Source organism: Macaca mulatta, chromosome 10 (genome assembly GCF_049350105.2).
Source record: "Macaca mulatta isolate MMU2019108-1 chromosome 10, T2T-MMU8v2.0, whole genome shotgun sequence".
In the NCBI taxonomy this organism is placed as follows: Eukaryota; Metazoa; Chordata; class Mammalia; order Primates; family Cercopithecidae; genus Macaca; species Macaca mulatta.
In genome coordinates, this window is record NC_133415.1 from 22,845,528 (window position 1) to 22,863,869 (window position 18,342).

The 18,342-nt window shown below is 45.3% G+C and overlaps 1 protein-coding gene across 17 annotated transcripts in view; it reads left to right on the forward strand.

Moving 5' to 3' along the window:
* The window catches only part of CHEK2 (checkpoint kinase 2), a 54,706-nt gene that overhangs the window by 33,797 nt on the left and 2,567 nt on the right, over positions 1–18,342 (forward strand). For 7 of the 17 annotated variants that reach the window (XM_077950251.1, XM_015149983.3, XM_077950257.1 and 4 more), the window contains 6 exons: positions 4,487–4,548; positions 7,763–7,862; positions 11,652–11,738; positions 12,781–12,944; positions 13,413–13,528; positions 14,541–14,626. In XM_077950251.1, coding sequence (XP_077806377.1) covers positions 4,487–4,548; positions 7,763–7,862; positions 11,652–11,738; positions 12,781–12,944; positions 13,413–13,528; positions 14,541–14,626 — 615 coding nt within the window. Of the gene's footprint in view, positions 1–4,486; positions 4,549–7,762; positions 7,863–11,651; positions 11,739–12,780; positions 12,945–13,412; positions 13,529–13,652; positions 13,739–14,540; positions 14,627–15,159; positions 15,300–18,342 lie in introns of all 17 variants that reach the window. The other 10 variants (XM_077950249.1, XM_077950256.1, XM_077950250.1 and 7 more) reach the window with 7 other exon arrangements.

Sequence of the window (18,342 nt, forward strand, 5' to 3'; positions counted from 1 at the left end):
AGTGCAATAGAGAAGAATTCAAAACCCTAAAAAAGATTTCTAGACATATTTATTTGCATTTTACAAGGGCACATGGAACTCTTGGGAATTAAACATGGGCTCATGAGTGCATTTTGATGCTTGGGGACAATAAGTAGAGTCTAGTGGCCAAGAGAGCCGGAACTTTGCAGTCAGAGATTGATATGGAGAGTTTTTGAACACTTATCATGCCAGGCTGTTTTGTGGACCCAGGCAGTGGTAAGCACAGATAGCGCTGTCCTTTCCTTCCCTCACATGACTTTAGTGTGGAGACAGACCTGGGTTCCTATCTCAGTACTATCAAAGAAACTGAGAAGTCATTTGAAAAGTTTATTTTACTTATTGGAACCCCCGTTTCCTCAGCTGTACAATGAAGACAGTAAGAATACTTATGTCACAAGGTCAGTGTGATAATTTAATGAGACGTGCTCCTAAAGCTTTCAGCACAGACAACACACTTGGAGAGTGACAGAGATCATTAATTCCCTGAACTGCTTTCCCAGTGTGACCTAAATGGAAGGTGTGGGTTAGTAGCTTCTGTTTCCTGGTAGAGAGACCCTTTTAGCTGTGACAGCCCCAGTCAATGACCCTGGAGGTAGTGGACACTAGAGGAGATAATTCACACTGGTTCTGACTATCAGGTATCTCTTCATGCTCTGTTAGCTCCAGACCCCACCCATTTTCGGATAGGTACTGGCACTGCCCATTATGAAGCCAACCAGAACCAAGCAGTTCCCATTTTTCCTTCTCTCTGTTCCTTTTCTATGTGTGGCTTTTCTTCTTTCCTATTTGTTTATGTATGTATGTATGTATGTATGTATGTATGTATGTGATGCAGTCTCCCTCTGTTGCCCAGGCTGGAGTGCAGTAGCGTGATCTCGGCTTACCGCAACCTCCGCCTCCAGGGTTCAAGTGATTCTGCCTCAGCCTCCAGACTAGCTGGGATTACAGGCAGCCGCCACCACGCTCAGCTAATTTTTGTATTTTTAGTAGAGATGGGGTTTCGCCATGTTGCGCAGGCTGGTCTCGAACTCCTGACCTCAGGTGATCTGCCTGTCTTGGCCTCCCAAAGTGCTGGGATTACAGGGGTGAGCCACAGCTCCTGGCTTTATTCTCCTTTAAAAGGTACTTTTTACAGCCGTGCATGGTGGCTCATGCCTATAATCCCAGCACTTTGGGAAGCTGAGGTGGGAGGATCACTTGAGCCCAGAAAGTCGAGACTGCAGTAAGCCATGATCACCCCATTGCACTTCAGCCTGGGCAGCAGAGTGAGAGCCTGTCACAAAAACAAAAGCAAAACAAAACAAAAAACACAAAAACCTGACCATATGACTCAAGCTGCCTGTTTATGTTTTCCCCATCCTACCCAGAGGTAATGCCATTACCTTGAATGCTGTGTGTACTATCCCCCGCCTTTTTTTTTTTTTTTTTTCCTGAGACAGAGTCTTGCTTTGTTGCCAGGCTGGAGTGCAGTGGCGTGATCTTGGCTCCCTGCAACCTCTGCCTCCCAGGTTCAGGAGATTCTCCTGCCTCAGCTTCCCGAGCAGCTGCGTGCTACAGGTGCATGCTACCACGCTCAGCTAATTTTTTTATTTTTAATAGAGACAGGGTTTCACCATGTTGACCAGGATGGTCTCGATCTCTTGACTTGGTGATCTGCTCGCCTCGGCCTCCCAAAGTGCTGGGATTACAGGTGTGAGCCACTGTGCCTGGCCTGTCCCTTGCTTTTTTATTTTAATTTAATGTAATGTAATTTTATTTTATTTTAGTTTTTTTTATTTTTTTGAGATGGAGTTTCGCTCTTGTTGCCCAGGCTGGAGTGCCATGGCGTGATTTCGGCTCACTGCAAACTCTGCCTCCCGGGTTCAAGTGATTCCTAGGTACAAGTGATTCTCCTGTCTCAGCCTCCCAAGTAGCTCGGATTACAGGCATGCACCACCATGCCCAGCTAATTTTTTTTGTGTTTAGTAGAGACAGTGTTTCACCATGTTAGTCAGGCTAGTCGTGGACTCCTGACCTCAGGTGATCCACTCGCCTTGGCCTCAAAAGTGCTGGGATTACAGGCGTGCGCCACCGCGCCCGGCCCCTTGCTTTTGTAAAGCCACATATATATATGTATCCCTAGATAATACAGTTTTACTGCTTGTTTCTGAACCTTATAAAAATGGTACACATTGAGTGTCCCTTATCCATAATGCCTGGGACCAGAGGTTTTTGGATCTTGAATCTTTTTGGATTTTCGAACATTTGCATTGTACTTCCTGGTTGTGCATTCCAGATCCAAAAATCTGAAATCCCAAATGCTCCAATGAGTATTTCCTTTGAGTGTTGTGTCAGTTCTCAGAAAGATTTGGGGCCAGGCGCAGTGGCTCACACCTGTAATCCCAACACTTTGGGAGGCTGAGGCAGGTGGATCACGAGGTCAGGAGTTCAAGACCGGCCCGGCCAAGATGGTGAAACCGTGTCTCTACTAAAAATACAAAAATTAGCCGGGCGCAGTGGCAGGCACCCATAATCCCAGCTACTCGGGAGACTGAGGCAGGAGAATTGCTTGAATCCCGGCGGGGGCAGAGGTTGCAGTGAGCCAAGATCGCGCCACTGTACTCCAGCCTGGCGACAGAGTGAGACTCTGTCTCAGGAAAAAAAAAAAAAAAAAAAAAAGATTTGGATTTTGGGATCATTCAGATTTTAGATTTTTGTATGTGTGATGCTCGACTTGTATCATACTCTTTGAAGTCTTTTGTGACTTGCCTTTTTCATTCAACATTATGCTTCCAAGACCCATCTATGGTGGGAAAACTGGGCATTCATTCATATATTGTGGGAAGGTTCCATTGGAGGATCTTAATCAGAGTGATGAGTGATGAATATGATGAAATACACATTATAGGAAGATCAATCTGGCAAGTTTTACCACTCTTTTGAATCTAAAACCAAAAAATCTGATGGCTTTTTAAAATTCTGATATAACTACAATCCTCCTCTGTGCTGATGAATACTCACCAAATCTTTTATTTACCCACTGAGCTTAACTGTCTTCTGTCCTTTTTATTGTAAAAACAATAGGCATGCCCACCGGGCATGGTGGCTCACTGCTGTAATCCCAACATTTTGGGAGGCTGAGGCGGGTGGATCACTTGAGGCCAGGAGTTCAAGACGAACCTGGCCAACATGGTGAAACCGCCTGTCTACTAAAAATACAAAAATTAGCTGGGTGTGGTGGTACACGCCTGTAGTCCCAGCTACTCAGGAGGCTGAGGCAGGAGAATCGCTTGAACCTGGGAGGTGGAGGTTGCAGTGAGCTGAGATCACGCCACTGCACTTCAGCCTGAATGACAAAGTGAGACTCTGTCTCAAAAAAAAGAAAATGTGGCTGTCTCAAAAAAAAGAAAAAAAAAAAGAAATAAAAATAATAAAAAAATAGGTATGCTAAGTGTAAAGTCATGATATTGTATAGGCATTTTAAAATGTGCAGTACTCTCTCCCTTACCCTCAGTGTTCTTCCATGCATTCTGCATTGATCAGCGGTCAGGAACTGTCAGCCATGGGGGCGGTGTGTGTGTGTGTATGTGTGTGTGTATCTGTCTGTCTCTCTGTGTCTCTCTGCGCCCCCCGCCCAAGTGTGTTTTAGAGTTCTTTTTTTTTTTTTTTTTTTTTTTTTTTGAGACGGAGTCTCACTCTGTTGCCTAGGCTGGAGTGCAGTGGCCGGATCTCAGCTCACTGCAAGCTCCGCCTCCCGGGTTCACGCCATTCTCCTGCCTCAGCCTCCCGAGTAGCGGGGACTACAGGCGCCTACCACCTCGCCTGGCTAGTTTTTTGTAGTTTTAGTAGAGACGGGGTTTCACTGTGTTCACCAGGATGGTCTCGATCTCCTGACCTCGTGATCCACCCGTCTCGGCCTCCCAAAGTGCTGGGATTACAGGCTTGAGCCACCGCGCCCGGCCGTGTTTTAGAGTTCTTATAAAATTATAATTTTCCTCTTCCTTCAAAAAATGGTAGGATCTTGTTCCATGGGGTCCAGTTGCCTGGAGGTTCCAGTTGCCCGGAGCTTAAATAACCCTTGTTTGGCAGCATGGCTGAGCTCCTACTTGACCGCTTTTATTCATGCTACTTGTCAGTCTCCCTCAGGGTTCCTTAGGCTGTCCTTGAGTACCTCTGCTCTGGGGCAGTGAGGAAGAAGACTGGGAAGAGACCCAGCCTTCATTCCCAGGTAGCATCCTTGCATATGAAATATGAACTAGTCTCTCACCATCATGGTGAGGTGGAAAATTTCTTGCATGTTCTCACTGAGGAGTCGGCTAGATTCTGTCTGCCTTCTCCCCTGATTGAACTTCCAAGCCTCTGGAGGCAGGGGGCCAAATGCCTGGTCTTGGCCTCCCTGTCCCTCTGGGCAGACAGTTCTAAGCTCTTGTGGTTTTCCTCTTGGGAGTTTCTCACTACTTTCCCTTTTTTCTCCCCCTCTTCTTAGCCTTGCATCATCAAGATTAAAAACTTTTTTGATGCAGAAGATTATTATATTGTTTTGGAATTGTAAGTAGTAAACTTTTTACAACTTTCTGTTCCCATTCAAATGCTTATAAAGCCACCAAAGAATCTAATGTAGGCTTACCTTTCTCATCCTGGGGGACCTCAATGTATGTACTTAGTAGTGGGGCTCACAAAGTCTGTGTGTAGGGAGTTAATGTCAACCCTAAAAACCCTCCAATGTTTCCAAAGATAGGTGGTTGGGACTCCAGGTCCTGAATCTGTGACCTGGGCTTGAACGCCACTCTGCAGTTGACTAGCTGACCACCCATGGGTGAGTTTATGTCACCTCTCTGAGTCTCGTCTTCCTAGTGTTAAATGGGGATTATAATGAGCCCCCACATGCAGAGTCCTTGTATGAATTAGATGCTTTGAGGGATGGAAATCCCCCAGCAGAGCACCTGGCACATGTGTGTACTCACCATGGGGCAATATTGTTATAATTGGCTCACCATAACTGTGGGTTTCCACATCCGTGTACTCAACCAACCTCAGATCGAAAATACTTAGGAAAATAAAATGGATGGTTGTATCTGTACCAAACATGAACAGACATTTTTCTTGTTATTTTCTAAACAGTACTGTAGAACCACTATTTACATAACATTTACATTGTATTAGGTTTCGTAATTAGTTTAGAGATTATTTAAAGTATCCAGGGCCGGGCACGGTGGCTCATGCCTGTAATCTCAGCACTTTGGGAGGCCGAGGTGGGTGGATCACCTGAGGTCAGGAGTTCGAGACCAGCCTGGCCAACATGGTGAAACCCGGTCTCTACTAAAAATACAAAAATTAGCTGGGCATAGTGTCACACACCTGTTATCTCAGCTACTCAGGAGGCTGAAGCAGGAGAATCGCTTGAACCCGGGAGGCAGAGGTTGCAGTGAGCTGAGATTGTGCCACTGCATTCCAGCCTGGGCCACAGAGTGAGACTCCATCTCAAAAAAAAAAAAAAAAAAACACCACACACACACACACACACACACACACATACACACACACAATTAGCCAGGCATGGTGACACGTGCCTGCAATTCCAGTTATTTAGGAGGCTGAGGTGGGAGTATCACCTGAGCTTGGGAAATCGAGGCTGTAATGAGCTGAGATTGTGCCACTGCACTCCAGCTTGGGCAATGGGAGTGAGACTGCCTCAAAAAAAAAAAAAAAAAAAAAAAAAAGTAGATGGGATGATATACATAGATTATATACAAATCTTATGCCATGTTATATAAAGGGCTTGAGCATCATGAATTTTGGTATCTGAGAAGGCTCCTGGAACCAATTCCCCCTAGATACTGAGGGACGACTCTACTCTGAAATATCTACCTGGGTAGGCCTTTCTACGCAGGTCCTTTCAACCCAGGACCAGGTTGCATGGTGGCTCCTGAGTATCTCTCAGTGTTTTGGTAGTTTATTTCAGTGGCGATAATGTCTTGTGTTATTTGGTGTAATCAGAATAACTTCCTGTCTCATTTCTGGAAGATAGCTGTCTTGATATCTGCTCCTGCATAAATATTAAGTGTTTCTAGGAGCAGCTATTGTGGCAGGCACAGAATGCTTTGCTCCTAGTTGGCAAATGGTATCTATGCAGGGTGATCATTAAGACATATAGAAAACAGGTTGGGTGTGGTGGCTCACACCTGGAATCCCAGCACTTTGGGAGGCTGAGGTGGGCGGATCCCTTGAGGCCAGGAGTTGAAGACCAGCCTGGCCAACATGGCAAAACCCCCTCTCTAATAAAAATACAAAAATTAGCCAGGCATGGTGGCACATGCCTGTAGTCCCAGCTCCTCGGGTGGCTGAGGCATGGAGAATCACTTGAACCTGGGAGGCAGAGGTTAGGAGCTGTGATGGACAGAGCAAGACTGTCTCAAAAAACATATGAAAAAAGACTATATGGTAAACAACACCCCTGGTCACAGCATTAGGAGAGCCTGCAGCCCCTTGTGGATCTTAAAGGAATATCTACTGCTATCAAATAGGAGATTGTTACCTGACTGAATCTAGTTAACACAGTTTAATAAAAGTGATAAGACAGGGCTGGGTGCAGTGGTTCACGCCTGTAATCCCAGCACTTTGAAAAGGCTGAGGTGGGCAGATCACCTGAGGTCAGAAGTTTGAGACCAGCCTGACCAACATGGAGAAACCCTGGCTCTACTAAAAATACAAAATTAGCCAGGCATAGTGGGGAATGCCTGTAATCCTAGATACTCAGGAGGCTGGGGCAGGAGAATCGCTTGAACCCGGGAGGTGGAGGTTGCGATGACCAAGATCGTGCCATTACACTCCAGCCTGGGCAACAAGAGTGAAACTCCATCTAAAAATAAATAAATAAATAAATAAAAGAATAACCTTGCCAAGCACCAGTGCCAGGAGCTTTTCCTACATCAGTTATGTCTTAATTTTTATAACAACCATCAAGGTAGATGGTATCATCCCCATTTTTTAAGTGGTAGAAACAAACTCAGACAGGTTAAATAGCTTGCCCAAAGTCCAAAATCTGGGAAATGGTAGAGTTGGGGTTCAGATCCTGGTTGTCTGTTTGTAAATTTCTGTTTGCTCTTGTACATCAGTCTCAGAATCATCTGTGGTGTGTGATAAAAATGCAAACTCCTGACTGGGTGCAGTGGCTTACCTGTAATCCCAGCACTTTTGGGAGGGCAAAGTGGGCAGATCACTTGAGGCCAGGAGTTTGAGACCAACCTGGCCAACATGGCAAAACCTCGTCTCTACTAAAAAAAATAACAAAAATTAGCTGGGCTTGGTGGCGCATACCTATAATCCCAGCTACTTGGGAGGCTAAGGCATGAGAATCACTTGAACCTGGAAAGTGGAGGTTGCAGTGAGCCAAGATTGCACCACTGCGCTCCAGCCTGGGTGACAGAGCAAATATCTCAAAAAACCCCAAAAAACCAAAAAAACAAAAAAAACCAAAAGCAACTCCTGGGCCCCACTTCCAAGCTACTGAATCAGATTTTTTAAAGTTCCCCAAGTGCCTCCATTGCCCACTTCTTTCATCTCATTCCTTAGTTTCCAACTGGGACATCTGATTGTGAATAAGGCTTATTACCTCATTAGTTTTAAAAATGGGAGTCAAAAGTGAATAAAAATGTCAACTGTTTGCTTGTCTTAATGAATTTATTTTGTTTGTTTTATTATCTTCTGTCCAAGTGCATTTTCCCCCAGGGAATGAACCCCTTTCCTTGCCTTTGTGTTTCAGGATGGAAGGGGGAGAGCTGTTTGACAAAGTGGTGGGGAATAAACGCCTGAAAGAAGCTACCTGCAAGCTCTATTTTTACCAGATGCTCTTGGCTGTACAGGTAAGAGAAGCCCTCAATTATTTTGACAGATGACTTTCTTTTAGTTGAATTACTCCCTGAATTAGGCAGAAATTGAGGGACCATCGATTAAAACTCAGAAGAGAGGCTGGGCTCGGTGGCTCAAGCCTGTAATCCCAGCACTTTGGGAGTCCAAGATGGGCGGATCACGAGGTCAGGAGATCGAGACCATCCTGGCTAACATGGTGAACCCTCATCTCTAATAAAAAAAAATACAAAAAACTAGCCGGGCGTGGTGGCGGGCGCCTGTAGTCCCAGCTACTCGGGAGGCTGAGGCAGGAGAATGGCGTAAACCCGGGAGGCGGAGCTTGCAGTGAGCTGAGATCTGGCCACTGCACTCCAGCCTGGGCGACAGAGCGAGACTCCATCTCAAAAAAAACCAAAAAACAAACTCAGAAGAGAATCTGTGTGTTTGCTGTTCTCTTCTTGGCAAAAATGTCCCACTCCTCTCACTGAGATGAAAAAGCTCTCACTGGCCAGGTGCATAATCCCAGTGGCATAATCCCAGCACTTTGGGAGGCCAAGCGGAAAGAACATGAGGTCAAGAGGGCGAGACCATCCTGGCCAACGTAGTGAAACCCCATCTCTACTAAAAATACAAAAATTAGCTGGGCGTGGTGGCGCATGCCTGTAATCCCAGCTGCTTGGGAGGCTGAGGCAGGAGAATCACTTGAACCGGGAGGCGGAGGTTGCAGTGTGCTGAGATCATGCCACTGCGCTCCAGCCTGGCGAGAGAGTGAGACTCTGTCTCAAAAAAAAAAAAAAAAAGAAAAAACTCTCACTGTGTAACTTAAGAGAAAGTAAGAAAGGGAATTAAAGAAATAAATAGGCCAGGCACAGTGGCTCATGCCTGTAATCCCAGCACTTTGAGAGGCTGAGGCAGGAGGATCACTTGAGCCCAAGAGGTTAAGTCCAGCCTGGGTAATATAGTGCGGCCCTCATCTCTACAAAAAATAAAAATAGCCAGTCATGCTGGCGGGCAACTGTGGTCCTAGCCACTCTGGAGGCTAAGGTGGGAGGATGACTTGAGCCTGGGAGGTTGAGGCTGCAGTGAGCCACAGTCATGCCACTGCACTCCAGCCTAGGAGACAGAGTGAGACTCTGTCTTTAAAAAAAGAGATAGCATGGTCCTATGTTGCCTAACTTTAGCTTGGAGGTATTTCTGGAGGGGTCTTGATCATTAGGTTCATTAGTTCTCCTTGATCCTTGTAGAAGTCTCTCTTAACTCAGAGTGGGAGCTGGGCAGGTTTAAGGGCAAAGCTGCAAGTTGTGATGATTGTGACATGGGTTGGTCCCCCATGGCTCAGAACTAGGTGTTTCCCTTCAGGTGCAGCATCCTGTTCACGGCAGTGGGCTGGCCGGCAGGGCACGCACATAGCTGTCTCTATTCAGTGAGTGTTAGATGAAAAAAATAGCTGGTGGCACTTGCTTTGAGGAACATCACCATTTCCCAGACCAAATGTGGTTGTGGCCATTCCCTTCCACAGTCTCTTCTTGAAAATCCACTCCATGCAGGAAATGCAGTGACTGGGAGCAATCCTTGTACAGAGTGAGGATCAAGAGAAATTTTTTTTTTTATTTTTGAGACCAAGTTTTGCTCTTGTTGCCCAGGCTGAAGTGCAGTGGTGCGATCTTGGCTTACTGCAACCTCCGCCTCCCGGGTTCAAGCGATTTTCCTGCCTTAGGCTCCCAAGGCTGGGATTACAAGCATGCGCCACCGTGCCCGGCTAATTTTTTTGTATTTTTCTTAGAGATGGGGTTTCTCCATGTTGATCAGGCTGGTCTCGAACTTCCGACCTCAGGTGATCCACCTACCTCGGCCTCCCCAAGTGCTGGGATTACAGGCGTGAGCCACCGTGCCCGGCCCAAGAGAAATTTTTTTGTGATTGGTCTACGTAGGTTTGCCCTCCCTGGAGGTTTCACCAGATCCATTTCCCGGTGAAGGTTTTGCAGAAAATGTTTGTTCTAGCCCAGAGGGACATCTAGAGAAGACTGAAACCCCTAAACACAAGCCTTTTAAATTTATTTTTGTTTTATTTTATTTATTTATTTATTTTTTGAGACGGTGTCTCGCTCTGTCTCCCAGGCTGAGTCTCCCAGGCTGGAGTGCAGTGGCACAATCTCGGCTCACTATAACCTCCATCTCCTGGGTTCAGGCAATTCTCCTGCCTTAGCCTACCCAGTAGCTGGGATTACAGGTGCCTGCCACCACACCTGGCTAATTTTTATTTTTATTTTGTATTTTTAGTAGAGATGGGGTTTCACCATGTTGGCCAGGCTGGTTTGAAACTCCTGACCTCAAACGATCCGCCTGCCTTGAGCTCCCAAAGTGCTGGGATTACAGGCATGAGCCACCGTGCCTGCCCACAAGCCTTTTTTAAAAAAATTTAATTTTAATTTTTGTGGGCACATAGTAGGTGTACATGTTATGGGGTACAATGCAAGCATTTTTAATAGTAGCTGTCACCTACTCAATGTATTGCTCCCTTATTGGTTTATTCCATTTATTTATATTAAGTAGCCAAGAATATTAACATGAATTGAGTACAGTTTGTGGATATGTGAAAATTTTGTTTCCTAAAAAAAATGGCCAGGCATGGTGGCTGATGCCTGTAATCCCAGCACTTTGGGAGGCTGAGGTTGGTAGGTCACTTGAGCCCAAGAGTTCCAGACCAGCTTGGGCAACATTGTGAGACCCCATCTCTACAAAAAAATAAAGAAATTAGCTGGTTGAAGTGGCATGCATTGTGCCTATGGTCCTAGCTACTGACGAGGCTGAGGTGGGAGGATCACTTGAGCCGAGGAGGTTGAGGCTGTAGTGAGCTAAGATGGTACCACTGCACTTCAGCCTGGGGGGCAGAGTGAGACCTTGTTTCAAGAAAAGAAAAAAGAAAAAGAGAGAAAAGAAAAGAAATGTGGCATAGTATGTTGGTGTTTGTTCATTTTTATATGCTATTTCAGACAATAGAGTTTTCAAAGACAAAGTCTTTGCATTGAGGAATAGGTTAACTCACATAAACAGATAATTTACAAATATATATTTGTTTTTTTTTTTTTTTGAGACGGAGTCTCGCTCTGTCACCCAGGCTGGAGTGCGGTGGCCGGATCTCTGCTCACTGCAAGCTCCGCCTCCCGGGTTTACGCCATTCTCCTGGCTCAGCCTCCCGAGTAGCTGGGACTACAGGCGCTCGCCACCTCGCCCGGCTAGTTTTTTTTTTTTTTGTACTTTTTAGTAGAGATGGGGTTTCACCGTGTTAGCCAGGATGGTCTCGATCTCCTGACCTCGTGATCCGCCCGTCTCGGCCTCCCAAAGTGCTGGGATTACAGGCTTGAGCCACCGCGCCCGGCCTACAAATATATATTTGTATAGATTCCCTTTAAAAATATTCCCAGGACTGCAATAACCAAATATATCATTTTGGTTGAATTTTTGTGTTTATTTGGTACGTTCGCAAAACATTTTCTATTACCCATTTGTATTTGTATTGAAATTGACACCTTACATTTCTGCCACGTGATGGGTTGTTTATTATCTTAAAGTAAAATGAAAGGTTGATTGTTCTAAGTTGCTTTTTTCATTTCCCTGCTTTTTAAAGATCTTCTCAAACAAATTTGTAAACTTTACCCCAACAGTTTTCTATGATTTTGGACAATATGATTGTGTGTATCACGGCTTACGGTTTCACCCAGCTGTGAGATGTGTGTGTTGGTAACTTTGATTCTACTTATCTACTGCATGAATCTGAGGGTCATACCTGCCTTTCTGTGTAGTACCTTCATGAAAACGGTATTATACACCGTGACTTAAAGCCAGAGAATGTTTTGCTGTCATCTCAAGAAGAGGACTGTCTTATAAAGGTAAGAAATTGGCATTCTGTATGTGGCTATTCCTGTAGATTCTTGTTCAGAAACTTTTAATTCCTCAAATAAAAAGTGGGAGTGTTAAAAGGTTGAGAATCTGACCTCTTACCAATTATTTTAGAGATCAGGTGACATTGCTCTTATCCAGATTTGAATGAGCATTTATTGAGCTCTGTTGTGTGCAAGTGACCTTTGTGCTGAGAGAGAGAGAGGAGGGGTCTAAATGGACTAGTGGCCTGGGCACGGTGGCTCACACCTGTAATCCCAGCACTTTGGGAGGCCGAGGCAGGCAGATCACCTGAGGTCAGGGGTTTGAGACCAGCCTGGCCAACATGGCAAAACCCCATCTCTACTAAAAATACAAAAATTTAGCTGGGCATGGTGGTGGGTGCCTGTAATCCCAGCTGCTTGGGAGGCTGAGGCACGGGAATCACTTGAACCCGGGAGGCAGAGGTTGCAGTGAGCTAAGATCGCACCACTGTCCTCCAGCCTGTGCAAAAGGTCGAGACATCATCTCAGAATAGGTGAATGAATGAATGAATGAGTAATCACGTGCCCTGCCTTTCCATGTTTCTCAAGCCTGGCATCACTTTAGAATCTCTTGTTAGGATTTATGACATCCAGGCTTTACCTCAGAAGCTGAGAGTGGCACTCAGTTATAAGCATGTGTTTCCAAGCTCCCCAGGTATTCCATAGTGCAGCCAAGTTTGAGACACTGGGGCCTAAGAACCACATAGAACTAATTAGAATCCTGAAGTGTCTGTGATAATGGCAATAAGCTTTTTGTAAGATTACAGGGGACATAGGTTAAGTTGGAAAGCCTGAGTGTTGATATTCCTAGGCTCAGGAATTTTAATTTAAGCAAAATTAAATGTCTTAACTTGCAAAGACATGAATCTGTAGATTCCAGATTAATGGCAGGTGTGAATTGTACAATAGAAACTGATCTAGCCTACATGTCTTCTTGGACTGGCAGACTATGTTAATCTTTTTATTTATGACATAGTTCAACATTATCCCCTTTTGTACTGAATTTTAGATTACTGATTTTGGGCACTCCAAAATTTTGGGGGAGACCTCTCTCATGAGAACCTTATGTGGAACCCCCACCTACTTGGCTCCTGAAGTTCTTGTTTCTGTTGGGACTGCTGGATATAACCGTGCTGTGGACTGCTGGAGTTTAGGAGTTATTCTTTTTATCTGGTAAGAAACATTTTCATTGCTTCACAGACTGGTAGGAGGTGATTAAATGAAGTCACAAATGTGTCTTGCTGTGTTGTCCAGGCTAGCATGCAGTGGCTTGATTTTGGCTAACTGTAGCCTCTGCGTCCAGGGTCAAGTGATCCTCCCACCTCAGACTCCTGACTAGCTGGGACTACAGGCGCACACCACCATGCCCAGCTAATTTTTCTATTTTTTGTAGTGATGGAGTTTTGCCATGTTGCCCAGGCTGGTCTCGAACTCCTGGGCTCAAGTGATCCTCCTGCCTCAGCCTCCCAAAGTGCTGGGATTACAAGCATGAGCCATTGTGCCCAGCCTAGCTCACTTTTTGACCATTGATATAAAGAAAAATCTTGACTTTTCATTATGCTGAGAAAGAAATCTTCATATCTGAATGCCACTGAGAATGCCACTTGATTTCTTTTCCTTTCTCTCTCTACCAATATTAAGCCTTAGTGGGTATCCACCTTTCTCTGAGCATAGGACTCAAGTGTCACTGAAGGATCAGATCACCAGTGGAAAATACAACTTCATTCCTGAAGTCTGGGCAGAGGTCTCAGAGAAGGGTATGAATACGAAAGGGTTAAGAATTTGTGGTATGCTAAAATGTGTATTTGCTGTGGTGGGAGTTTCTTTCCAAATTCCATGGTGTTTTCTCCTGTCAATTCTGTTCTTATTTTCTGTTGTTAGTTTCACACCATTTGAGAGGCACTGGAAATTATTAAGAGTGTGCACTCAGGTCCTGGGTCTGCTACTACTTAGCTGTGTGGCCTTAGGCAAGTTATTTAACCTCTGTCTCCAATTTCTTTCTGTGTAAAGGGACCCTCAATAATCCCTACCTTAAAAGGTTTTTGTAAGGGTTAAGTATAATGTACACAAGTGCCTGGTACCTATTTTAGTGCCCAAAAAAGTGCACTTGTAACTTTTTAGTTACAGGGTTTCCTTTGAGTAAGCAAGCATGTAAAAACTAGATGTCATTAGTTACCTTGTATTTTATAATTTATCCTGGCAACTTTAGTTCCCCAAAGAGAAAGTAGAAAATTAAATGTCAAATAATATAACATAGGTGATTGTGTTAAATGTCAGAATATTTAAGGAATAATAGTGTTGTAATATACAAGCCAGCGTGCATTTGTTGCTTGCTGGAGTAGTCAAGTTTTATTTCTGACAAGTCTGCAGTTCCAGGAATCCTCTCCCTGGCTGAGTAACTCTCACCCATCCATCTGTAGATGTCAGGGAGAGTTTGCTACGTATCCCAAGTATCTTAGAATTGGGTGGAAGTTTAGCTTTAATTAGTTTGACCTTGAGTCAACAGGCAACAAGAGAGGGAACAGGCAGCGAAGAGGTCGTGACTGACATCCCAGCAGCAGGAGACAGGGAGTGTCATTATCATTCCTGGTCTTCTCATAATACTCTGAATACAGAGAGTGAGGAAGATTAGGGGGCCCTGTCTGCTGACTCTGTGATGATCTCAGACCCTCTCTGCTCTTTCTGGATGGTGGCCTGTTAATTCTGGCATACTATTACGATTTAATATATTTATCCTTTTCACTGTGATTTGCCCAATTGTTGCTTTAGCTCTGGACCTTGTCAAGAAGTTGTTGGTAGTGGATCCAAAGGCACGTTTTACGACAGAAGAAGCCTTAAGACACCCGTGGCTTCAGGTGGGTGTGGGATAGTGCCTGCTAGCATATAATACATGGGAAGCTCTGCTGCCTAAGAGACATGAGGCAGAGGACAGAAACATGTTTACTTTGTTAAGTCTGCTTAATCTAATTGTTTTAGCTATATGGTGGATATCTTAGAGGATGGGTTACAACCTGTTTTTTTTTTTTTTTTTTTTTGAGACAGGTTCTCGTTCTGTCACCCAGGCTAGAGTGCAGTGGCGCGATCTTAGCTCACTGCAACCTCTGTCCCTCGGGTTCAAGCGATTCTTCTGCCTCAGCCCCCTGAGTAGCTGGGATTACAGGTGCATGCCACTATGCCCAGCTAATTTTTGTATTTTTTGTAGAGATGGGGTTTCACTGTGTTGGCCAGGCTAGAACCTTTTCGATGTTACTCATGGCTGTTGGATGTACAAACTCACTTTCTGTCCTGTTCTGGTTCCACTTGACTGCCCCGAGTCTCCAGTTTGGCCTGTGTTCCTTTGAGGGCTTGTTCTGGCTCTAGCCCCAGCCATGTCCACCGTTCCTCATAGGTGGGGTGCATTCCAGCCATCTTCAACCTTAAATCAGGGAAGCTGCGGGAGGGGAGGAGGGCAGCCTCCCTAGGGAGAATCCAGCTGTTTCTCAAGCCCAAGTGACTGGGTACAAAGGGTCCTACTGCTTGTTCATTCAGGTGAGTAAACGTGTCCTTAGTGAAGGCTATCACCTGCACCTTTCATCTGTATTACTGCTGTGTTCCTGCTAGGGGTTGGGGCTGCCATTATTAAATGCTGACCTCATTTGGAACTGCCAAGAGTTGGAAGTACGTTGTGGCTTTGCTGGGTTAATCTTTAGTTTTGGAATTAGCTATGGCATTGGGCAAGTTTTTCTGATAGATGTCTGGTCTTCTGTTATGAGCAGTTCCATTCAGCACAGCCATGCCCCTTTCTATTAATTTTCTTTTGGTCTGTGTATTAGTCTGCTCTCACGCTGCGATAAAGAACTGCCTGAGACTGGGTAATTTATAAAGAAAAGATGTTTGATTGACTCACAGTTCAACGTGGCTGGGGAGGCCTCAGGAAAGTTACAATCATGGTGGAAGAGGAAGAAGGCATGTCTTAATGGCGGCAGGGGACAGAGTGTGTGAAGGAAGTGAAGGGCGAAGAGCCTCTTATGAAACTGTCAGATCTTGTGAGAACTCACTCACTATCACTAGAGTAGCCTGGGGGAAACCGCCCCCATGTGCCAGTCTCCTGTCAACAGGTCCCTCTCTCAACACCTGGGGATTACAATTTGAGATGAGATTTGGGTAGGGACACAAAGCCAAACCGTATCGATCTGTTTTCTGTGGAGATGGGGGACAGAACCAGGTAGCTTGAGCTCTAGAGGCTGTTACTTGAGCTACATGCTGTTTCTCTGGGGATTATTGGTCCAGGAACTCCTTGGACAATCCAGCCTCAGCCCCATACTTCTGGGACTCTGGGAAGACTGTCCCCATTCTCTGTTCCAATCCTCTACACCTAACAGTTTTGCTCAGGCCAGCTCAGGTTGAGAACAACAAATCCTTAAAAAAAAAAAAAAAAGACAGATATATGTGTTTTGGATGTTGCCCTGGAAACTACAGTCTCCCCAGAAGAAATCTGTCAGACGATTTAGCATTTAATAGACCACACAGATTTGAAACAGCAGGACCCTGGAGGAAAGGGGTTTGGAAACAAAGGGTGCCTTTGCATGTGGGGATTTTAAGTTTGATGAAAAAGAGAAACATGTCTTTTGGCTCTTTTCATGTGTCCTAATAGGGAAACTCTTGGGTCTAAATGTAGAGGTACAGGAGCTGTGTTCATCTCTAACAAAAAAATAGAGCTGGCCAGTTGAGCCTGGGAACAGGGTTTGCATCTGCCTGAAATTTATGAGCAAGCATAGCCTATTTTTCTTGTACTTCTTTGTCTCAAAGAAAACTTATTAACAACCAAGGAGAAAGTGAAGTTCAACTCTGTTGCAGGGTCTCCCTGGAACACTCTTTTATCCACCTTTTGTTTTTGCAGTGAAAGGAGGAATGAGCATTGAATGAAGACAAAGATGAAGACTGACCATCTAAAACATCTGTTAGTGATAGTTTGGGTTTTATTTTGGGAAAATTCAGTGTTTTCAAAAAAAACCAAATGGTTTTGTGGGTCTGGCGCTGGACTGAGTGTTGGGAATGTGGATTCTGGTCTCTGTTTTGTCATTAACAGAGTGCCCATTTTGGGAGCATCCCTTATATCTACTCTCTGCCTTGTATTTACTGCCTGAAATAGAGGATTTCTTCTGTTTGCTTTTAAGGGATATTATCATTTAATCTTTATTTCATTTATTGTTGGAGACAAGGTCTTCCTCTGTTGCCTAAACTGGAGTGCACTGGTGCAATTATAGCTCACTGCAGCCTCAACCTCCTGGCCTTAAGGGATGCTCCCGCCTCAGCCTCACAAAGTGCTTGGATAATAGGCATGAGCCACTGTTCCTGGCTAATTTAATATTTGGGAATAATTGTAGACATCCTGAAGAAAATCAATATTTATTTATTTATTTCGTTTTCTGAGACGGAGTCTCACTTTTGTCTAACAGGCTGGAGTGAAATGATATGATCTCAGCTCACTGGAACCTCTGCCTCTAGGTTCAAGTGATTCTCTTGCATCAGCCTCCCAAGTGGCTGGGATTACAGGTGCCTGCCACCATGCCCAGCTCATTTTTGTATTTTTAGTAGAGACGGGGTTTCACCATGTTAGTCAGGCTGGTCTCGAACTCCTGACCTCAGGTGATCCACCCACCTTGGCCTCCCAAAGTGCTGGGATTACAGGCATGAGCCACTGTGCCTGACCTGTTTACTTGTTTAAATATAGGCCCGATTAGGCTTGTGACCCCTCTGTTTGGCTTCACTGAAGGGCTGCTGAGAGATGGACTTTTGAGAGTGACACTGCAAGATAACTGAGACCCTAAGTAAGGCCATGAGAGGGTGTGGAGTGGAATCCAGATGAGCTTGCTGCTGTCATATGGCAATGGGGAGCTACACTGAGAAACTTAAAACAGAGTGACCTCAAGTGATCTGCCCTGCCTCGGCCTCCCAAAGTGCTGGGATTACAGGCGTGAGCCACTGTGCCTGGTCCTTCTTTCTTTCTTCCTCCTTCCTTCCCCTTCCCCTTCCCTCCCCTCCCTTCCCCTCCCCTCCTCTTCCCCTCCCCTCCCCTCTTTCCTCCCCCCTTTCCTCCCCTGCTCCCTTTTTTCCTTCCTTGCTGCTTTCCTTTCTTCCTTCCTCAGGGTCTTGCTCTCTCACCTAGGCTGGAGTGCAGTGGCATGATCACTGCACCATGACTTTCAGGCTCAAGTGATCCTCCTGCCCCAGTCTCCCAAGTAGCTGAGACTATAGGTGTATGCCATCATGTCTGGCTAATTTTTAAATTTTTTTTTTTTTTTTTTTTTTGAGACAGAGTTGCACTCTGTCACCCAAGCTGGAGTGCAGTGGTGTGATCCCCGCTTACTGCAACCTCTGCTTCTCGAGTTCAAGCGATTCCCCTGCCTCAGCCTCCTGAGTAGCTGGGATTACAGGCGTGCACCACCATGCCTGGCTAATTTTGTATTTTTAGTAGAGACAGGGTTTCACCATGTTAGCCAGGCTGATCTCAAACTTCTGACCTCAGGTGATCCACCCGCCTTGGCTTCCCAAAGTGCTGGAATTACAGGTGGGAGCCTCCGTGCCCGGC